Genomic DNA, 20,000 nt, shown 5'->3' with positions numbered 1-20,000 from the left:
CCTTCTTCCTTCCTTCCTTGATGCGAGGACAACAGGAAGGTTAAAGTTTCTAACCAACTCGCACAACCTTTCCTTAAAAAGTTCCTCCATTGTTATTTCTTCTTCGTGTCTCACTAGAGCTACGTATCGAATAGTGACAGCAACACTGCCCCCCCCCCCCCCCCCATGGTTTCCGGTGGTACTGCTCCGTTTGGTCCGTATCCGGTAACAAAATGAACGCAGAGCACGGACAGAAGGCTCCGTCCGTATCAAGATAAGTATTTAACGTTGAGCATAAATGGGTCTTAAGAGGATTTAAATGTCTGCAATGAGGGGATTTGTAAGGGCAGCAAAGTAAATACAAGAGGGACAGAGGGAACAGGAGGTGAGGAGGGAGGAGGGGGGCTGAAAGGAGATCAATAAGGAAGAGGAAAGGGAAGAGAAGAGAAGTGGAGCTGAGAATATTTTTTATATATATAATTAATATAAGTGTCACTTTTGATTAGTAGTTAAATTACAGACTACTCTGTTACCACTTCAACCCAAAATGCTCCCATTACATTTTAGCTTAAGTAGTTTTGAAGTGAGATGAAACATTTTCGACAGTGTTTGGCCAACATCATGTATTCTCTGCTTGTTCCTGCACTTCAGTCAAACTTGAGAGTACTTACTGTGTGAAATATTAATACCCTGCAATGTTACCTCATTACATCACATGGGTAATTGATTACTTGTGTAACATTATATGCATATATCTGAGTACTGATTGGTATCTTTGGGAACTTGAGTAGAATTTAACCTCCTGTCGTCCTCCGGGTCAAATTGACCCCGTCTGTTTTGACTGTTCCTTCTTTCTTTCCTATCTTCCTTCCTTTATTTCCTCTCCCTACCTTCCTCCCTTCCTTCCTTTCCTCTCTCCCTCCTTCTTCTTTCTTTCCTCCCCCTACCTTCACCCCCTCCCTTCCTTATTTCATTCCTTCCTTTCTTTACTCCGCCTACCTTCCTCCCTATCTTGCTTCCTTCCTTCCTCCCTTCCTTTCTTTCTTGCCCTCTACCTTCCTCCCTCCTTCCTCCCCTCCTTCTCTTCCTTCCCTCCTTCCTTCGTTCCTTCCTTATTTCCTTACCTCCTCCATCCCTTCCTCCTTTCCTTCCTTCTCCTCCCTTCCATCCTCCTTTCTTTCCTTCTTCCTCCCTTCCTTCCTTCCTCGACTCAAGAACAACAGGAGGGTTAAAATGAAGTGAGCTAGAATATAATGGTGGACCAATCTCCCCTCTAAAAACTACGGTGTTAGTATGCTCAAAAATTCAAAGAGGTAAACAAGGGAAGTGTACTTCAAGTGAGAGAACATGAAGCACTAGAAACACAGAAGGAAAATGAACTGAGAGTCACTGACAGAGACAAACAGAAATAGAGTGAGTGAAAAAGAGAGAGCTCATTGTGAGTTCAAGTCACTACTCTGAAGTCTGTTCAGTATTCTGTCCTCAGCGTTCTCACAGCACTAATGAGCAACAGCTAAACACACACACACACACACACACACACACACACACACACACAAAACCAATGCTTGTTTCTCACTTCACTTCTACATAAAAAAGTTGTCCCACTTTGCTTAATCCACAGCGAACACTTTCATCCATTTAACCCTCCTGTTGTCCTAGAGTCAAGGAAGGGAGGAAGGAAGGCAGGAAGGAAGGAAGGAAGGAAAGGAGGGAGGGAGGAAGGAAAGAAAGGGGGAAGGAAAGAAAGAAAGGGGGAAGGAAAGAAAGAAAGGGGGAAGGAAGGAAGAAGGAAGTAAAGGAGGAAGCACAGGAGGGAGAAGAAGGAAGAAGGAAGGACAGAAGGAAGGAGGGAGAAAAACGAAGGAAGGAAAGAAGGAAGGAAAGGAGGGAGGAAGGAAGGAGGGAAAGAAAGAAGGAGGGAAGGAAGGAAAGAAGAAGTGAGGGGGAAGGAAGGACAGAAGGAAGGAAGAAAGGGTCAATATGACCCGGGAGGATGATACGAGGGTTAAATCCACAGCAACTGCTTCACTGCTTTTGAAGGACTGGTAGTTTAGCCTTATAGCTTGTTAGCAGCAGAACGTACCTTTAACGATCAGGTCAGCGTAGTTGGACACTCCCGACCCTCCGTCTGATCGGATGACGCAGCGGTAGCGGCTGGTGCTGCGCTGCGATGTGTCCCCGACGCTGACGGTCGCCGAGAAGCGTCTGTGGTTCACGACCCTGGTCACCATCAGTGCTGTGTCCTTTCCGTTCCACTGCTGCATGATGGGAAACATAACACCATTACACCAAGGCAAGGCAACATAAAGCTAAATATGTTGGAAATACAAACAAGGTAAAAAAAAATAGAATAAAACAGGAGAGTAAAAGTTACATTGTAGTTTAAGATATTAATCAAAAGTCTTTAATTTGATTTAAAAAAGGCAGCAGCAAACAGAAAAGTCTTTAACCCTCCTGTTGTCCTGGAATCAAGGAAGGAAGGAAGGAATGATGGAAGGAAATGAGGAGGGAAGGATGGATGGAGGAAGAAAGAAAGAAGAAAGGAAGGATGGAAGGAAAGAAGGAAAGGATGGAAGGGAGGAAGAAAGAAGGAGGGAAGGATGGAAGGAAAGGAGGAAGGAAGGATGGAAGGTCTTCCTGGGTCAAATTGACCCAGTCTGTTTTGACTGTTCCTTCCTTCCTCCCTCCCTCCCTTCCTTCCTTCCTTCCTTCCTTCCGTCTGTCTTTCCTTCCTTCCTTCCTTCCTTCCTTCCTTTCTTCCTTCCGTCTGTCCTTCCTTCCTCCCTCCTTCTCTCCTTCTTTCCTTCCTCTCTCTTTCCTCCCTCCCTTCCTTCTTTCCATCCTTATGTCTTTCCTCCCTTCTTTCCTTCCTCCCTCCTTTCCTCCCTCCCTCCCTACTTTCCTTCCTTTCACCTTCCTCCCCTCCTTCCTTCTTTCCTCCCTTCGATCCTTCCTTCTTTTCTCCCTTCGATCCTTCTTTCCTCCATCCTTCCTTCCTTCCTTCCTCCCTTCCTTCCTCCCTCCTTTCCTTCCTTCTTTCCTCCCTTCCTCCTTTCCTTCCTTCCTTCTTTCCTCCTTCCATCCTTCCTTCCTTCCTTCCTGCCTTCATCCTTCCTTTCCTCCTTTCCTCCTTTCCTTCCTTCCTTTCCTTCCTCCCTCCCTTCCTTCCTTGACTTGAGGAAAACAGGAGGGTTAATCCTAGCATATGATCCCCTCTCCCCATCTCCAGATGTAATCTTCTTTATTTGGAGCAACATGTTTCCCCATCAGACCTCCAGTGAGGAGGGTCAGCGCTCGCTCTCCATTGCAAATGTCATTACTGTACACAGCAGAGCTCTCAGTGGTATACACCTATATGCTGGGAAGACATGCATGCTTGCTAGTGCACATAAATGTAAACTAGAATGAGTACATACATACTGTAGGCATGGACGCACACAACACACACACACACACACACACACACACACACACACACACACTTGTCACTTGTACAGAGATGGAGTCATTGGTGCGAAGCAGAACAAGGACTTTTAATCAATTCGGAAATAGAGCTGAGAAAAGCTGAGGATGTTTGCCACAGTGTACTTTCTTTTAATAAAAATGGGCATAAATAAATCATAATTGCATTTTGCTACACTGGCCTTTTATCAGGAGTCCATTAAAATTGTATAATACCTCACATAAAAAAAAAAAAAAAATCCTGGTCAAGAGTTTAATCACTGTACTAAATCACTCAGGCCTCAGGTGTAATAATCTGCTGGTAACCATGACAACAGCAACTCTCACATACTTACTACTGCCTTACTACTGACTAACTTACTACTACTAAATTCTTAAAATGAATGAGAGGAACAGCATCTATTTGTATAAGAGCTATAAAACACATAGAGGTGTACTGGTATAATAAAATAATGGACTCAAGAGGAAACAGTAATTTCCCCTTGGGCACATTTCAACAACATAATGTAAAAGCAACATGTTGGAAATACAAACAAGCTAAAAAAAAAATAGAATAAAACAGGAGAGTTAAAAGTTGCATTGGAGTATAAGATATTAATCAAAAGCCTTTAATTTGATTTTTTAAAAAGGCAGCAGCAAACAGAAAAGTCTTTAACCCTCCTGTTGTCCTCGAGTCAAGGAAGGAAGGAAAGAAAGGATGGAGGAAGGAAGGAAGGATGGAGGAAGGAAGAAAGAAGGAGGGAATGATGGAAGGATGGAGGAAGGAAGAAAGAAGGAGGGAAGGATGGAAGGAAAGAAGGATGGAAGGGAGGAAGAAAGAAAGAAGGAAGGATGAAAGGGAGGAAGAAAGAAAGAAAGAAGGAAGGAAAGGATGAAAGGGAGGAAGAAGGAAGGAAAGAAGGAAGGAAAGGATGAAAGGGAATTTTTCAGCACCTTCCTTCCTTCATTCTTCTGTCATTCTTTCCTTCCCTCCTCCCTCCCTCCCTCCATCCGTCCTTCCTGCCTTCCTTCCTTCTTTCCTTCCTTGCTCCCTCCCTCCCTCCCTCCTTCCTCCTTCCTAACTTCCTCCCTTCCTTCCTTTCCTCCCTCCCTCCTTTCCATACAATAATATACAATTCTCTACACTAGGATATGATATAAAGTGCAGCTTTAAATTCAACATGCTGCATATTTAACAAAACATAATGAAAATATGCCATCCTGAATGGACGGAAGGAAGGAAGGAAAGGAGGAAGGAAAGAAGGAAGGAAAATATGCCATCCTCAATTTTATAATAATTATAGACATTTATTGCATTCTGGATCTGCATGTGCTCATCCTGCTGATATCATTCATGTGTATATTAACTGATATGAAGGAAGGTACCAACCTGCAGCCAGAGTTTATCATGCTGGGACCATTTCCCTCCGGCGGTACACTGGAACGTAGCGTTCTGACCCACGTTCACCTCCACATTCTGCAGACGCAGGAAGTGAGGCGCTTTACCTGCAACGGCAACACACACACACACACACACACACACAGCCACAGCCACAGCCACACACACACACACACACACACACACACACATAAAGAAGACACAGTGTTAACATTTCGGTAGAATAGTCTGTAAAGCTAAGGGAGATAAACACACACACACACACACACACACACACACACACACACACACACACACACAGTTTTTGTTGGTGCATTATATGAATGTATATGAATTTGTTTTGTCGGGGACATATATTGTATTTGTCTGGGGGGGAAAAGGTACAGAATCTTGGTCATATGGGCTCAAGCGTTTTTTCAATTTGTCTCCTAAAATTGTGACTTGACAATGTGAAAAGAAGTAATCAAATGTCTAAATGAAGAAGAAGAAGAAGAAGAAGAAGAAGAGAAAGATCTGTTTTGACTGTTCCTTCCTTCCTTCCTAACCCTTCCTGCCTTCCTTCCCTTCCTTCCTTCCTTCCTTCCTTCCTTCTCCTGTCCTTCTTTCCTTCCCTCCTTCCTGCCTTCCTTCCCTTCCTTCCTTCCTTCCTTCCTTCCTTCCTTTCTTTCATCCCTTCCTTCTGTCCTTCTTTCCTTCCCTTCTTCCTTCCTTTCCTTCCTTCCTTCCTTCTATCCTTCTTTCCACCCTCCCTCCCTCATTCATCCCTTCCTTCCTTCCTTCCTGCCTTCCTTCCTTTCTTCCTTCCTTCCTTCCTTTCCTTCCTTCCCTTCTTGCCTTCTTCCTCCCTTCCTTCCTTCCTTCCTCCTTCCTTCCCTTCCTTGATTCTCACTTGATTATAATAGCAGATGCTGCCGGTATAGCGAGCAACAACTTGCAAGGAAACCCACAACGACTGTAATCCAGTTGGAGCAGGGCTTAATTTCATTGTGCTGACAGGCAGAGAGAGTCATGGGAAGGGAAAGGAGACAGATGAGCAGGCAGACAGCGAGACAGCCAGACAGACGGCCAGACGTTGGGTGACTTTGGCCTGGCATTGAGACCAGCCTGCCACTGGTTAATTTCATTTTGACTGTCTGCAGACAGAGATAAGCCTAACAGAGTATGCATCGATCATTTAACAATGATAATTCGCCCCGACACTAATGGTCAGGTTGTGGTGAATGACAAGGACTTTGATGTGTATGAAGCCTCTTTTTGCTTTTTTCTATTTATATATTCTTCCTTTTTTTATATGATCTTACTCGATGTTTGTTTTCTAGTTTATCCTCCACTGTAAATATGTCTTATTCTCTTTCTCTTGCATCCTACCATTGACCGCTTTGACTGATTTGATTGAGCTAAGTGTTCAGAGCCAGCCAATCATATAAAAAGCTGGCATATAAAAGAGAGAAAAAGGAAGAATGAAAGTAAAATTGAATAGAGTGTGGACGATATGAGACATGGGGAGAAATGGAAAAAACATTTTATCTAAAAAAAATAAAGCGTGGAAGGGACACAAAAGACTAATTGTATTAGCAAATTAAAAACCATTACGCTCTTTTGTACATAAGCGTTTATTATGTACTACCATGAATTACAACTTCTCTTTTTCCTCCTCTATAGTTGTTCAAACACTAATTATCTAGGAGGAGGAATAAGAACTTGTTTTATTGTATAATGCAAGTAAAAAAGTTGAACTGAACGACACTCGAATATATTTAACAGTCCTGTTGTCCTCAGGTCAGGGAAGGAAGGAAGGAAGGAAAGGGTTAGGGAGGAAGGAAAGAAGGAAGGAAGGAAGGAAAAGGGAAGGAAAGAAGGAAGGAAAGGAGTAAGGAAGGAAGTAGGAAGTAAGGAAAGAAGGAAGGAAAGAAGTAGGGAGGAAGGAACAAAGGAAGGAAGGAAGGAACGGAGGAAAGGAGTAAGGAGGGAGGGAGGGAAAGGAAGGAAGTAAAGAAGGAAGGAAGAAGGGGGGGAGGAGTAGGGAAGGATGAAGGAAGGAAGGAAGGAGGAAGGAAGGAGGGGAAGAACGAAGGAAAAATGAAAGAAAGAGGGAGGAAGTGAGGAAAGAAGGAAGGAAGGAAGGAAAGGAGTAGGGAGGGACGAAGGAAGGAAGGAAGGAAGGAAGTAAAGAAGAAAGGAGGAAGTAAGGAGAGAAGGTAGGAAGGAAGGAAGGAAGGAAGGAAGGAAGGAAGGAAGGAAGGAAAGGAGTAAGGAAGGAAGGAAGGAAGGAAGCAAGGAACGATGGAAGGAAGGGAGGAAAGAAGGAAGGAAGGAAGTAAAGGAGTAAAGCAGTATAATACACAGGAGGGAGGTAAGTAGGAAGGGAGGAAAGAAGGAAGAAAGGAAGTAAAGGAGTAAAGCAGTATAATACACAGGAGGGAGGTAAGTGGGCCAGGGGGTTTAGCAGCGAGGGGTCTGGAGTTTTGTGAAGCAAAGTGTTTCTGTCAGATGTGAGTGATGAAGACCCTGAGTTTGGACCTTCTTCCTGGCTCTCTGCAATCTGTCTGCAAGCCTCACAATCTGTCCTTTACCCCGCGTGTGTGTAAGTGTGAGATAGCTAGAAAACAGATGATGCTCAGTGGGGCTACAGTTGTGCAGGGTCAACCATTATGAGACACACACACACACATACACACATGCACACGCACACACACACACACACACACACACACAGAGTTACTTACGGCAGGGGTGAGCCAGAACTCTTATGTCGTCAATGGCGATGAAACCCGGATGGCCTTGCACTGAAACTGCTTCGAATATTACCTGAGAGGAGAATCAAGGAAGAAGAGAAGGGCAAGAAAAGAAAGAGAGGGAAAGAAAGAAAGAAAGAAAGAAAGAGAGAGAACGAGGTTGAGTCACACTTTAAAAAAAAAAAAAAAAAGAAAACTTCCTTTCTCCCACAAACTGTAACATCTTGAATCCCCTGCAAAGCTCATATGGAAACCCTAGGGGAATATTCCACAAAAAGTCAGCAACTATTCCTCCCTTCGCTTCATCCCTTCATCCTTCTGTCTCCGTCCGTATGCCAACCACACAACCCCCTCCCTCCTTCATCCTTCATCTTTTCCATTCTTTCTCTCTATTTTCTTCTCCCCTGCTTCCATTCATTCTCGCTTTCTTCATCTTTATGCATTTCTTGTAATTGAATGACTTTTTGTGTCATTTTCTATCCTCTCTCTCTCTGTCTGTGTCTCGCTCTCTCTCTCTCTCTCTCTCTCTCTCTCTGTCTGTGTCTCGCTCTCTCTCTCTCTCTCTCTCGCTCTCTGTATGTGTGTCTCTCTCTCTCTCTCTCTCTCTCTCTCTCTCTCTCTCGCTCTCTGTCTCTCTCTCTGTCTGTCTGTGTCTCGCTCTCTGTCTCTCTGTCTCTCTCTCTCTCTCTCTCTCTCTCTCTCTGTATGTGTCTCTCTCTGTCTCTCTCTCTCTGTTTCTCTCTCTGTCTCTTTATCTCTCTCTCTCTCTGTCTCTCTCTCTGTCTCTTTCTCTCTCTCTCTCTCTCTCTCTCTGTCTCTCTCTCAGTCTCTCTCTCCCTCTCTTTTTTCAACCACACACTTTACACACATTTTGAAGAGTGACAGGCAGTCAGCAGGGCTGTCAAGAGGCCATGCACTTCTGACCCACACATATATATATATAGTCACACACACACACACACACACACACACACACACACACACACACACACACACACACACACATACACACACTCACTCACTCACACACACACACACACCTCTGTGCTGTACTTGTCAGGATCCTCAACAGTATAAGCTTTGACTCAGCCTGAATACTAAAGACTTCAGGGAAGACTTTACTCTCCTCCTTCCTCTCAACAAATAAATCCTCCTTCTCTCCAGATGCACTTTTCATTCTCATTCTTCAGGCTTTTGGATCAAAGTGGCTCGAATGTCACTTTTTATACAAATCAAAGACACCGTATCTATCTATGGATGAGTTTTCTTGATCACTTGGGCACCAGTTTAACCTTCCTGTCGTCCTCCCGGGTCAAATTGACCCCGTCTCTTTTGACTGTTCCTTCCTTCCTTTTGTTCCTTCCTTCCTTCCTTCCTTCCTTCCTTCCTTCTTCTGTCCTTCTTTCCTTCCCTCCTTCCTTCCTTCCTTCTTTCCTTTCTTTCCTTTCTTTCCTCCCTCCCTTCCTTCCCTCATTACTGCCTTCCTTCCTTCTTCTGTCCTTCATTCCTTCCCCCTTCCATTCCTTCCTTATTTCCTTTATATCCTCCCTTCCTTCCTTCCTTCCTTCCTTCCTTCCTTCCTTCCTTTCTTTCCTCCCTTCCTTCTGTCCTTCTCTTCTTACTTCCTTTCCTTCCTCCTTTCCTTCTGTCCTTCTTTCCTCCCTCCCTCCCTCCCTCCTTCCTCCCTTCCTTCCTTCCCTTCCTCCTTCCTCAGGAGGGTTAAAACCTGATGAAACTTATAAAAGTAAAAGACATTAACATACATAAGTGTTTCATCTCCTTGATTTTGTCTTTTTTTTGGATGATACATACAGTCCAGTTTAACATATTTGTTAATTAAAACAAATCCAGTCTAGCTTGAATGGAAATTAGCACCTTGGGGTTAAGACAATAAGCACACACACCCAAATAAACACCCTTTTCCTCCCTCTCTTTAAAGTGGTGAGCTCATTCAAAAGACAGTGATAGGTTGCTCTAAAAGTTTGTTCTTGCCCTCACAGTGCTCTCTTCTTTAATATGACAATATTCTGTCCTTTAAAAAAAGAAAGATAGAGTCATTTCACCACGGGAGGTAACTCCTCATTAGGGAGTGAAACACACACACCTGCATGTAACTCCCTTCGTTTACTATTGTGTCTCAGATATGTAACACAGGGGTGCCTTCATTTACTGAATATAACTCAGTCATTAGGTAAAAACACTAGCTTTTTGTCACAGCAGGGTATATCTGTGCATCTTAAACACATTCATACACACAGAAACTCAACTGAGAGTCATTAAATATCAATAGTTTTGTGTTAAAGTATCAAAGGAATACACCAAAAGGAGAGATTCAAGTCGGCCAATGGTGAAGCTAAATGCACAACTCCAACCAATGCTAATACTACACTATAATATAGGCCAGGGATCCTCAAACGGTGGACTCCGGTCCGAATCCGGACCGCGGGACAACTATCTGCGGACCCTGGTCTAATCTTAAAAACAGAAAAATCTTGCATGTTAAATACGATTGTTCACACGAGTCGGGAATGATCCGTTTTATCGCTGGTATGGACGTGTGACTCCAGTCCTTCACTGTGTGTATTTTGGTCTCCATGGCAACAATGCGCTGATAGGCTATGACTTGTTGGGCATGCGCAGTTGCAGCGCGACCCACATTTTTACTTTATACTTGAGCAGCACTAAGAACAGCACTATAGTCCTTTCCTCTTTTCTTGTGTCCTTTGTGTCTGTATTTTAAAAGAAAATGTTGTTTTGTTTTGTTTAAGTATTTATTTGAATTTATGTTAAAATGAAAAATAAGTTTTGTTTTTGAGTATGTATTATACTTTTGTTGTTTTTATGAAAAGGACATTTTGTTTTGTTGTTAAAATTAGCAATACATTTTATAGTTGAGTCATATATTCTATTTTTCTACTATACACCACTGTATTGTTAAGTTGGTTGGTGGTGGACACATTGATTTGTTAATAAACGGACCTTTGACTCATTGAAAAAAAAAATTTGTGGACCTTTAAGATTTGTATTTGAGGAACACTGATATCGGCTATAATGAGTCATTGCAAAATAAACATACACCATTATAGATCTCAATCCCATTAAAGAGGTTGCTATTTTGCACGACGATGGAGATCAGCTAAGTTTTTCAGACATTTAGCATTTCTCTATATCATATATTACTGCTATATTATTGTTTAGGCTATTATGTAAACAATCAGCTCATGCAGTACTGTTACTAATTGGATATTTACCTGATAGGAGTTGGGCCAGAAAGTGGAAATGGCCAGCTCAGCCTTCACCCATCCTTCAGTAACAGTATCAGAGGCGTTCCACACCGGGTTTCCTTGAGCTCCTCCATTCACCTGCAGGAAACAGAAATTAATAAAAAGGATGAAAAAACAATGATTTCCTTACTATTTGTTGTTGTTGTTGTTGTTATGTATTAGATCATTCATTAGTCAATTACTTAACACAGTCTATTCTCTAACACAGTGCAATCCTTTTAAGGAGCCGCTTTGAGCTCTTCAATCTCATCATCTTCTTTAATCACTCCACTCTCAATCCACAGCTTCTCTACTTCTGCTCAACAACACAGATACTCTACTAATGTGCACTTAGACACATACTGTAAACTATAGATTATATTCCTTCTATTCATTATGTCTTAATATGCCCATCTTCAGACATTTTCTTCTAAATACATTAAATAGTTCATAAATGTATTTCTAATAAAGGTGTAAAAAGCATTTCAACCATTTAGATTTGAATTGTGGAGCTAGGCTTCACAAACTGTGTTTCAAGATTTCTGTGTTCAGGATTTAGTGATTAGCATAAACCCGCCCCTGCTGCTGTAGAGGTAGAAATACATTCAGCACACACTACTACTACTACAGTCTACAGTTAGCCAGTTAGCTGAGTTAGCCGCCGAGCTAGCAGCAGAAAGCTCTCAGACGTAGCGTCCATGTTTCTGTTAAAGGTGGTGACTTTGATTGACAGGTGACACTTGGTAGGGGGTGGGGTTTCAGCGGACTCGGAGGCCACGCCCACAGCGTTTGGGAGCAGAGAAAGAGGCTGATTTTTACACAACTTTGAAGCCTAACTTCATATATTTGGCAATTTTTTTAATCATTCAAATTTGGCAGGGTGGTTAACAACACACTTTTCTGTGGTATGTCAAACTCAGAACACATATTTATTCTTACTTTATACAGACTTTAAGGAATATGTGCAATATTCACCTACCTCATACTGTAGGTGAATATTGCCTACAGTATATGGTCCTGTCATTGTGTCTGTGATGTCTGTTGTTTATGTGCAGCTGCTTTATTCAACACTTTTAGCCCAAGACTAATCTCAATAAAGAGACAATTAAGTTAATATTATCTTAGTGTTAACTGTTTGTTTTTGTATTATATCATATTAGGTTATTACTTCTTACTCTTAATCTGCATTTGTGTCCATTGATTTATGTAAAATGATAAACAATCTATAATAAGCCTTTTACACAAATACACACACACACACACACATAACCTACTTTTTAATGCAGTACACTACCGCTAATGTTATCCCTACTAAAGGGAAATAGATGAGGTCTTTTGTTTACCTGCCTATCAATCATTCTCTCTCTCTCTCTCTCTCTCTCTCTCACACACACAAACACACACACATACACACACACACACACACACACACACACACACACGCCTACATAAACTCCAATTGCCCCAGGGTGATCTTCATCCCTCTTTGACAGGGAACAGAGGTCTGTTTGTTTGTTTACCTGTTCAGTCTATCAGCTGCCTTTCCTCTGTCAATCCGTCCTTATCTGTCACTCACTCACTCACACATACACACACACACACACACACACACACACACACATACACACATACACACACACACACACCTTAATATAGACGTTGAGTGTTCCTGGACTGGCTCCGTCTCGACTGGAGAGAGAGTAGAGGAAGTCGATGCAGTGGGTGTCGTTCTCCTTCAGTGTGGGCATGTAGAGGTGAGCCTTCTGCCCTGACGCCCTTCCTGAGGCGTTCACCACCATGAAGGAACCTGCAGACACAGAGACGGACAGAAAAAAAAAGACCATAGATGGTGAAAATAGTGAAATCAATCTAAGGAATGTTATTCAAGGAAAAAAAAGACAATAATTCAGTGGTTTTAATTGTTTCTGCTGTTCCAGTAATGTTCAAGAAGAAGCTGAATTCATACAATATTACAGCTAGTGAGACTAAAACCACTAATGGTGCTTTTCCACTGCACAGTTCCAGCACGACAACGTGGGCGGGGTCGTCACTGCACGGCTCCGCGAAACTGCCGTGACTTCGTTTTATATGCGACACAAACACATAAACATGGAAGACATGGAGGTGATGGTGTACTTGCTGCTGTATGAAGCTTTCTGTCACACACAAAGCAAAGAGAAGAGAAACCAATCACTGTAACGCCAGGTTTGATTCTTGTGTTGGACAGACCCAGTTTCCTTCCTTCCTTCCTTCCTTCCCTTTGTCCTTCCTGCCTTCTTTTCCTTACTTCCTTCTTTCCTTCCTTCCCCCTGTTCTTCCTTCCTTCCTTCTCTCTGTCCTTCCTGTCTTCTTTTCATTCCTTCCTTCCTTCCTTCCTTCGTCCTTCCTGCCTTCTTTTCCTTACATCCTTCCCTCTGTCCTTCCTGCCTTCTTTTTCTTCCTTCATTCCTTCCTTCCTGCCTTCTTTTCCTTACTTCCTTCCCTCTGTCCATCCTGCCTTCTTTTCCTTCCTTCCTTCCTTCCTTCTTTTCCTTCCTTCCTTTCTTCCTTCCTTCTTTCCTTCCTTGCTTCCTGTCTTCTTTTCCTTCTGTCCTTCCTTCTTTCCTGTCTTCTTTTCCTTCCTTCTGTCCTTCCTTCCTTCCTTCCTTCCTTCCTTCCTTCCTTCCTTCCTTCCTTCCTTCCGCTGTATGTGTCTTTCTGTCACACACAAAGCAACAAAATTGAGCCGTATGGCTGTAACGCTGTTGCCGGTATTTAAAAATGCCGGGTTTGATTCTTGTGTGGGACCGATCATGACTCTTCCAGCAACAACTTTTCTGACCAATCAATAGCCGGCAGTCTGATGATGTCACATTTAGTATCGGCTCGGCTCGCTTGGAACCTCAGCAGAGCAGGTACTAAAAAAGTAGCAGGTACCAGCTACTATCCCTAGTGGAAACACAATAAAAAACTGAGTCGAGTCGAACCGAGTCGTGCTGGAACTGTGTGGTGGAAAAGCGCCATTAGCTGAGAGTTAAGGCACTGATATATTCCATAGCAAACACGGACGCCTACTCAGACTCAGACAAGGGTCTCTTCACACTTCAACGGGAGGCTGCATATGTGAACTCATTCCACACAAGCAGTCGCACTCAAAGACTCTGAAAACGTTATAGTGATGATAAAATACATAATTACATGATGCAATACTGGTAAAGTATCACTGCTGCCGTGCTACAGATCAACAAAAGGAGTAAAATGGAAAAGATTGATTATTTATTTGCACACTGCAGTTTGGTCATGTCTCTATTTCCTGTCTCGTTTCTTCTGTTTATACAGTATAAGCCCGCTTGATCAGCAGGCTGCAAAACTGATTAGGCAAGTTTCTTTGCTGTTTCACTTCTTGAAGCAGATCAGAAGGTCAATCCATTTCCCCAAGCCATGATTTATTCTGCAGTACAGATAAGTATCTCCCTTATTAGTCAATGTTTCTCTGGCAGAAGCCTGGTGGATATCCAGGTTGTTGGAGTTACTTTTAACCCTCCTGTTGTCAAGGAAGGAAGGAAGGGAGGAGGAAGGAAGGAAGGAAGGGAAGGAGGAAAGGAGGAAGAAGGAAGGAAGGGGGGAGGAAGGAAGGAAGGGAGGAAAGGAGGGAAGAAGGAAGGGAGGAAGGAAGGGTGGAAAGGAGGAAGAAGGAAGAAGGAAGGAAAGGAGGGAGGAAGGAAGGAAGGGTGGAAGGGACGAAGAAGGAAGGAAAGGAGGGAGGAAAGGAGAGAGGAAGGAAGGATGGAAGGGAGAAAGAAGGAAGGAAGGGAGGGAGGAAAGGAGAGAGGAAGGAAGGATGGAAGGGAGAAAGAAGGAAGGAAGGGAGGGAGGGATGAAGGAAGGGTGGAAGGGAGGAAGAAGCAAGGAAAGGAGGGAGGTAATGGGGAGGAAAGAAAGAGAGAAGGAGGGAGAGAGGAAAGAAGGACGGAAGGAAGGAAGGAAGGAAGGAAGGAAGGAAGGAAGGAAGGAAAGAAGGAAGGAAGGGGGATGAAGGAAGGGAGGGAGGAAGGAGGAAGGAAGGAAAAGAAGGAAGGGAGGAAGAATGGAGGAAGGTAATGAGGAGGAAAGAAAGACAGAAGGAGAGAGGGAAGAAAGAAGGAAGGGAGGAAGAAAGGAGGGATGGAAAGAAGGAGGGAGGGAGGAAAGAAGGACAGAAGTAAGGAAGGAAGGAAGGATGGAAAGAAGGAGGGAGGGAGGAAGGAAGGAAGGAAGGAAGGAAGGAAGGAAGGAAGGAAGGAAGGAAAAGTCAAAACAGACGGGGTTTATTTGACCTGGGAGGACGACAGGAAGGTTAAAGTACTTGTGAGCTATTTGACTCAATCTCGATGCAGCAGAAGCAGAAGCTCTTTAACTCAGCTCGGCTGTATATCAATATCTTAATATAGTCGTGCCCTGTGGGTTCTGAACCACCATGTAAAACACATTCTCTCTGTCGACTTGTGGTTTAAGTATGTTTTAGTCTCTGCTTTATGGCACAGGAAGGAGCTTTTATGGCTCAGCCGGCTCCATTTGGATGCCTGCCATCAGTCGGACTGAGAGTTAGAAGTTACTGGGAGAATATTTGGCAATAGTGTGAGAGCAGAGATACTGAATTAAGAATGTGTGACTGTGCTAAGCTGACACTATATGTTTATGTGTGTGCATGTTTCCTGTCTTACAAAGAGATAAGAGATCATGTGTGTAGCAGTAGAAGCTAACAAATGACTTCTGTATCTTTAGCACATGTAATATATATGTGTAATAACCAATAATGATGTCATCCAATGACTTCAAACAGACACTACACTTTTCCATTGTGGGCTATTACCCCGTCTGTTTTGACTTTTCCTTCTTTCCTCCATCCTTCTCTCTTTCTTTCCTTCCTCTCTCTTTCCTCCCTTCCTGCTTTCCTTCCTCCATCCCCTTTCTTTCCTTCCTTCTTTTCTCTTCCTTCTTTCCTCTGTCCTTCTTTCCTTCCTTCCTCCCTTCCTTCCTTCATCCTTCTTCCTTTCCTTTCCTCCCTTACTTCCTTCTTTCCTCTCCTCTCTTACTTCCTCCCTCCCTCCCTCCCTTCCTTCCATCTTTCCTTCCTTCTTCCTTCCTTCCTTTCACCCCTCCCCTCCTTCTGTCCTTCTTTCCTTCCCTCCTTTTATCCTTAATGTTAGCTATTATGCTGTAGCTAACATCAAAATCTTAATGTTTCATTAAATTTGAGTAAATGTAATCTGCCATGTCATTTTGCATGGCATCCCAATATATATATATATGCAGTCTTTATAATAACAAAAGTCAAATCATTCCAATAAAAACTCTATAATATAACCTTTTTTGTTTCTTTTTATGTACATTTGTTAAATTACTGATGCGTATTACCAGAAACTGTTGGCAGGATGGTGGCATTTTGATTTCAAAGGGCAGTGCAGTGACTTTTAAAGAGGAGAGGAAACGACAGAAGAGACAACAAACAAAGTTGAAGCCACAAACACGCCAAACGAAGAGTTGTGATTTATATTCATATCCTGAAGGCTTATCCAAACTTTAACCTCATTCTGACCTTAAAGGTATAAAAAAACCTGTTATCAATAAATAAGATACTGTGACATAAGTTAACCCTCCTGTTGTCCTCGAGTCAAGGAAGGAAGGGAGGAAGGAATGGAGAAAGAAGGAAGGAAAGGAGGAAGGAAGGAAAGGAGGAAGGGAGGAAAGAGGGAAGGAAAGAAAAGAGGGAGAGAGGGAGGAAGGAAAGAAGAAGGAAGGAAAGGAGGGAGGGAAGTAGGGAGGGAGGAAGGAGGAAGGAGGAAGAAGGAAGGAAAGGAGGCAGGAAGGAAGGAAAGGAGAGAGGGAGGAAAAAGGAAGGAAGGAGGGAGGGAGGAAGAAGGAAGGAAAGAAGGGAAGGAAGGAAGGAAGGAAGGAAGGAAGGAAGGAAAGGAGGGAGGAAGAAAGGAAGGAAGGAAGGGAGGAAGGAAGGGAAGAAGAAGGAAGGAAAGGAGGAGGGAAGGAAGGAAGGAAGGAAGGAAGGAAGGAAGGAAGGAAGGAAGAAAGGAAGGAAAGAAGGAAGGAAGGAAGGAAGGAAGGAAGGAAGGAAGGAAGGAAAGGAAGAAAAGGAGGGAGGAAGGAAGAAAAGAAGGGAGGAAGGAACACACACACAGAGCAGAGAGAGAGAGACCACAGCTGACAGGAGGAACCTTCCCTCAGAATGTAACCATCAGATCAGAAAATAATGTTTTATTTATCTTTTATTTACAGCTTCTCAGATTCTCACCAGTGTTACTCGCTCTCTTCATTAACTCTCTAGGTCACTTGACCATTGCTGCCCTCTCTCTCTCTCCTTCGTGCTCTCAGCTCGCTCTGATGTCATCGAGCCAAGAAGGACGGGTCAACTGTGAATGCTGTGTTTACAAACACCATCTGACAAATCCTGCAGAGTCTAACGTTAACTATATTAAACCTTCAATAATTATACACACACACACACACACACACACACACACACACACACAGAGTAAGGCAAAGATAACTTCTTCAGTCAGATCAGTGTGTGGCAGTGTGTGTGATTGTATTGGGATGCAGTAAGTTGTAGAAATTACTTCACCACAATCTTGCACAGAAACACACACACACACACACACACACACACACACACACAGGTACCTAAAAGAGATTTTATCCATCATCTCTACCTTGGCTACTATGTGTGTGTGTGTGTGTGTGTGTGTGTGTGTGTGTGTGTGTGTGTGTGTGTAACTGTTGAAGCTATATTTATATTGTTGAAGCTATATTACTGTAGGGTTGCCTTGAAGAGTGTGTGTTATTACTGAAGTAAAACGATGGTTTATGTATGTATACTGGCTGTGTGTGTGTGTGTGTGTGTGTGTGTGTGTGTGTGTGTGTGTAACTGTTGAAGCTATATTTATATTGTTGAAGCTATATTACTGTAGGGTTGCCTTGAAGAGTGTGTGTTATTACTGAAGTAAAACGATGGTTTATGTATGTATACTGGCTGTGTGTGTGTGTGTGTGTGTGTGTGTGTGTGTGTGTGTGTGTGTGTGTGTATTAAAGTAATCTAGCTTGGGTCTTTAAACAGATCTTTCCTCAGTGAACTGGCCCTGATTACATTTCTTATTCACACCTCCACGCTCAGATCACACACACACACACACACACACACACACACACACACACACACACCAACTATGTCCTCACTTCTCAAAACTACACCTCTTTTTCTTTAGGGTGGGGGGGGTGGTTTCATTTCATTATAAATTCTCTTTATAAATAAAGTTGTTTGTATCAACTAGACAATAAGTGTGATGTTTGTTACCCAGAGACTGCTCTCACCATGACAACTGTCTCCGTGGAGAGAAGTGGAGGTGTTACAATGTACTAACTAACACAAAACAAAAACATGCACGCGCACACAACCACACAAACACACACATTCACGCATAGGAAGGAAAGGAGGAAGGAAAGGAGGAAGGAAGGAAGGAAGGAAAGGAGGGAGGAAGGCAGGTAGGGGGAGGAAATAAACAAGGAAGGAGGGAGGGAAGGAAGGGTGGAAGGTTGGACGGAAGGCAGGATGGAAGGGAGGAAGAAGGAAGGAAAGGAGGAAGAAGGGAGGAAAGGAGGGAAGAAGAAGGACGGAAAGGAGGGAGGAAGGAAGGTAGTAGGGAGGGAGGAACTAAGGAAGAAGGAATGGAAGGAAGGAAGGGAGGAAGGATGGAAGGGAGGAAGAAGGAAGGAAAGGAGAGAGGAAGGAAGGTAGGAGGGAGGGAGTAAATAAGGAAGAAGGAAGGGAAGAAAGGAAGGAAGGAAGTGTGGAAGGAAGGAAGGAAATAAGGAAGGAAAAGAGGAAGAAGAAGGAAGGAAAGGAGGAAGGAAGGGAGGAAGAAGGAAGGAAAGGAGGGAGGAAGGAAGGAAGGGTGGAAGGTGGGAAGGAAGGAAGGAAGGAAAGAAGGAAGGAAAGGAGGGAGGAAGGAAGGTAGGAGAGAGGGAAAAAGTAAGGAAAGTAGGAAGGAAGGAAGGGTTGAAGGTGGGAAGGGAGGGAGGAATGAAGAACAAAAACATGCACACACACACACACACACACACACACACACACACACACACACACACACACACATACACACGCATATATACAACAAAATGTCAAAATTATGAATGTGCAACATGGGCACACCCACGAGCTAAAATGCATATCCCACACACACCATATAGTCGGATCTCAAACAGGAAATCACAAACACTCATTTTAAATATATATTAAAATATCGCTACCACGGTAACAACAAATGCACCCAGCGCTCATTTCACACCTTGTTTCTCAGCTGTAAGGTCAGAGAGGAGCAATCTGCTAACGTGAGAAAAACTGATTAATCTGTCTAGCATGTCAACAACACACACACACACACACACACACACACACACACACACATACACATGCACACACACGCATGCACGCACACACACACACGCACACGCACACACACACGCACACAGACACACACACGAACAAGCTCACTTCAAAATAAGTGGGTCAACATTCCAGCACACACACACACACACACACACACACACACACACACACACACACACACACACACACACAGCCACGCGAGACCAGCTGTTTTCACAAATACTGTTGAGATTTTTTATTTTTTTTTCCCAAAGCAGTCTAAACATGAAAAGGTAGCAGAAGCCTCGATGGTGTGTCTCTTCTCCCACTGAAGAGCCTTTGAGCAAAGCATTTAACTCCCAGCTTGTTGCCATGCCGACCTGCTTGTGTTCCGTCCTTGGTTGGTTGTTGTACTGTATCTCACTGTGACAAACGTTAAGGATTTCATTTGTCACTAACACAGTATTTTTATGCTCTATTTTAATTTGACTTGAGAGTTAAAGTTCAGATATAAACTCTTAAACTGATAAACAACATCTGATTTAACCTCCGACAATAAAACAACTAACTGAATTCTCATTGATATTTGTTGGTTGTCTTCTGACTTTGATTTTTTTTTTTTTTTTTGCCCGACATCACTGAGCTTTCAACATAAAAGCCTCACACAAAACTGATAAGTGGACCTTAAATTCAGATTTTTTTTATTTTTATTTTTTGTCAAACAACATAATTCATGAATAGAAAGTTTGGGGTCAACACAGCGGTGGGTTAGATTATCCCAGTAG

General features: G+C 43.1%; 1 protein-coding gene across 1 annotated transcript in view; it reads right to left on the bottom strand.

Moving 5' to 3' along the window:
* ptprt (protein tyrosine phosphatase receptor type T) overlaps window positions 1–20,000 on the bottom strand; it is a 470,972-nt gene that overhangs the window by 292,954 nt on the left and 158,018 nt on the right. Inside the window, exons 4-8 of the mRNA XM_053315616.1 lie at window positions 12,467–12,627; window positions 10,809–10,919; window positions 7,549–7,630; window positions 4,814–4,929; window positions 2,066–2,240 (exon numbers count right to left, since the gene is read on the bottom strand). Coding sequence (XP_053171591.1) covers window positions 2,066–2,240; window positions 4,814–4,929; window positions 7,549–7,630; window positions 10,809–10,919; window positions 12,467–12,627 — 645 coding nt within the window. The remainder of the gene's footprint in view (window positions 1–2,065; window positions 2,241–4,813; window positions 4,930–7,548; window positions 7,631–10,808; window positions 10,920–12,466; window positions 12,628–20,000) is intronic.

The sequence above is a fragment of the Scomber japonicus genome, chromosome 3 (assembly GCF_027409825.1).
Source record: "Scomber japonicus isolate fScoJap1 chromosome 3, fScoJap1.pri, whole genome shotgun sequence".
Classification (NCBI taxonomy): domain Eukaryota; kingdom Metazoa; phylum Chordata; class Actinopteri; order Scombriformes; family Scombridae; genus Scomber; species Scomber japonicus.
The sequence above is the reverse complement of the archived record's forward strand: the minus strand, read 5'-3'. Positions and strand labels throughout refer to the sequence as shown.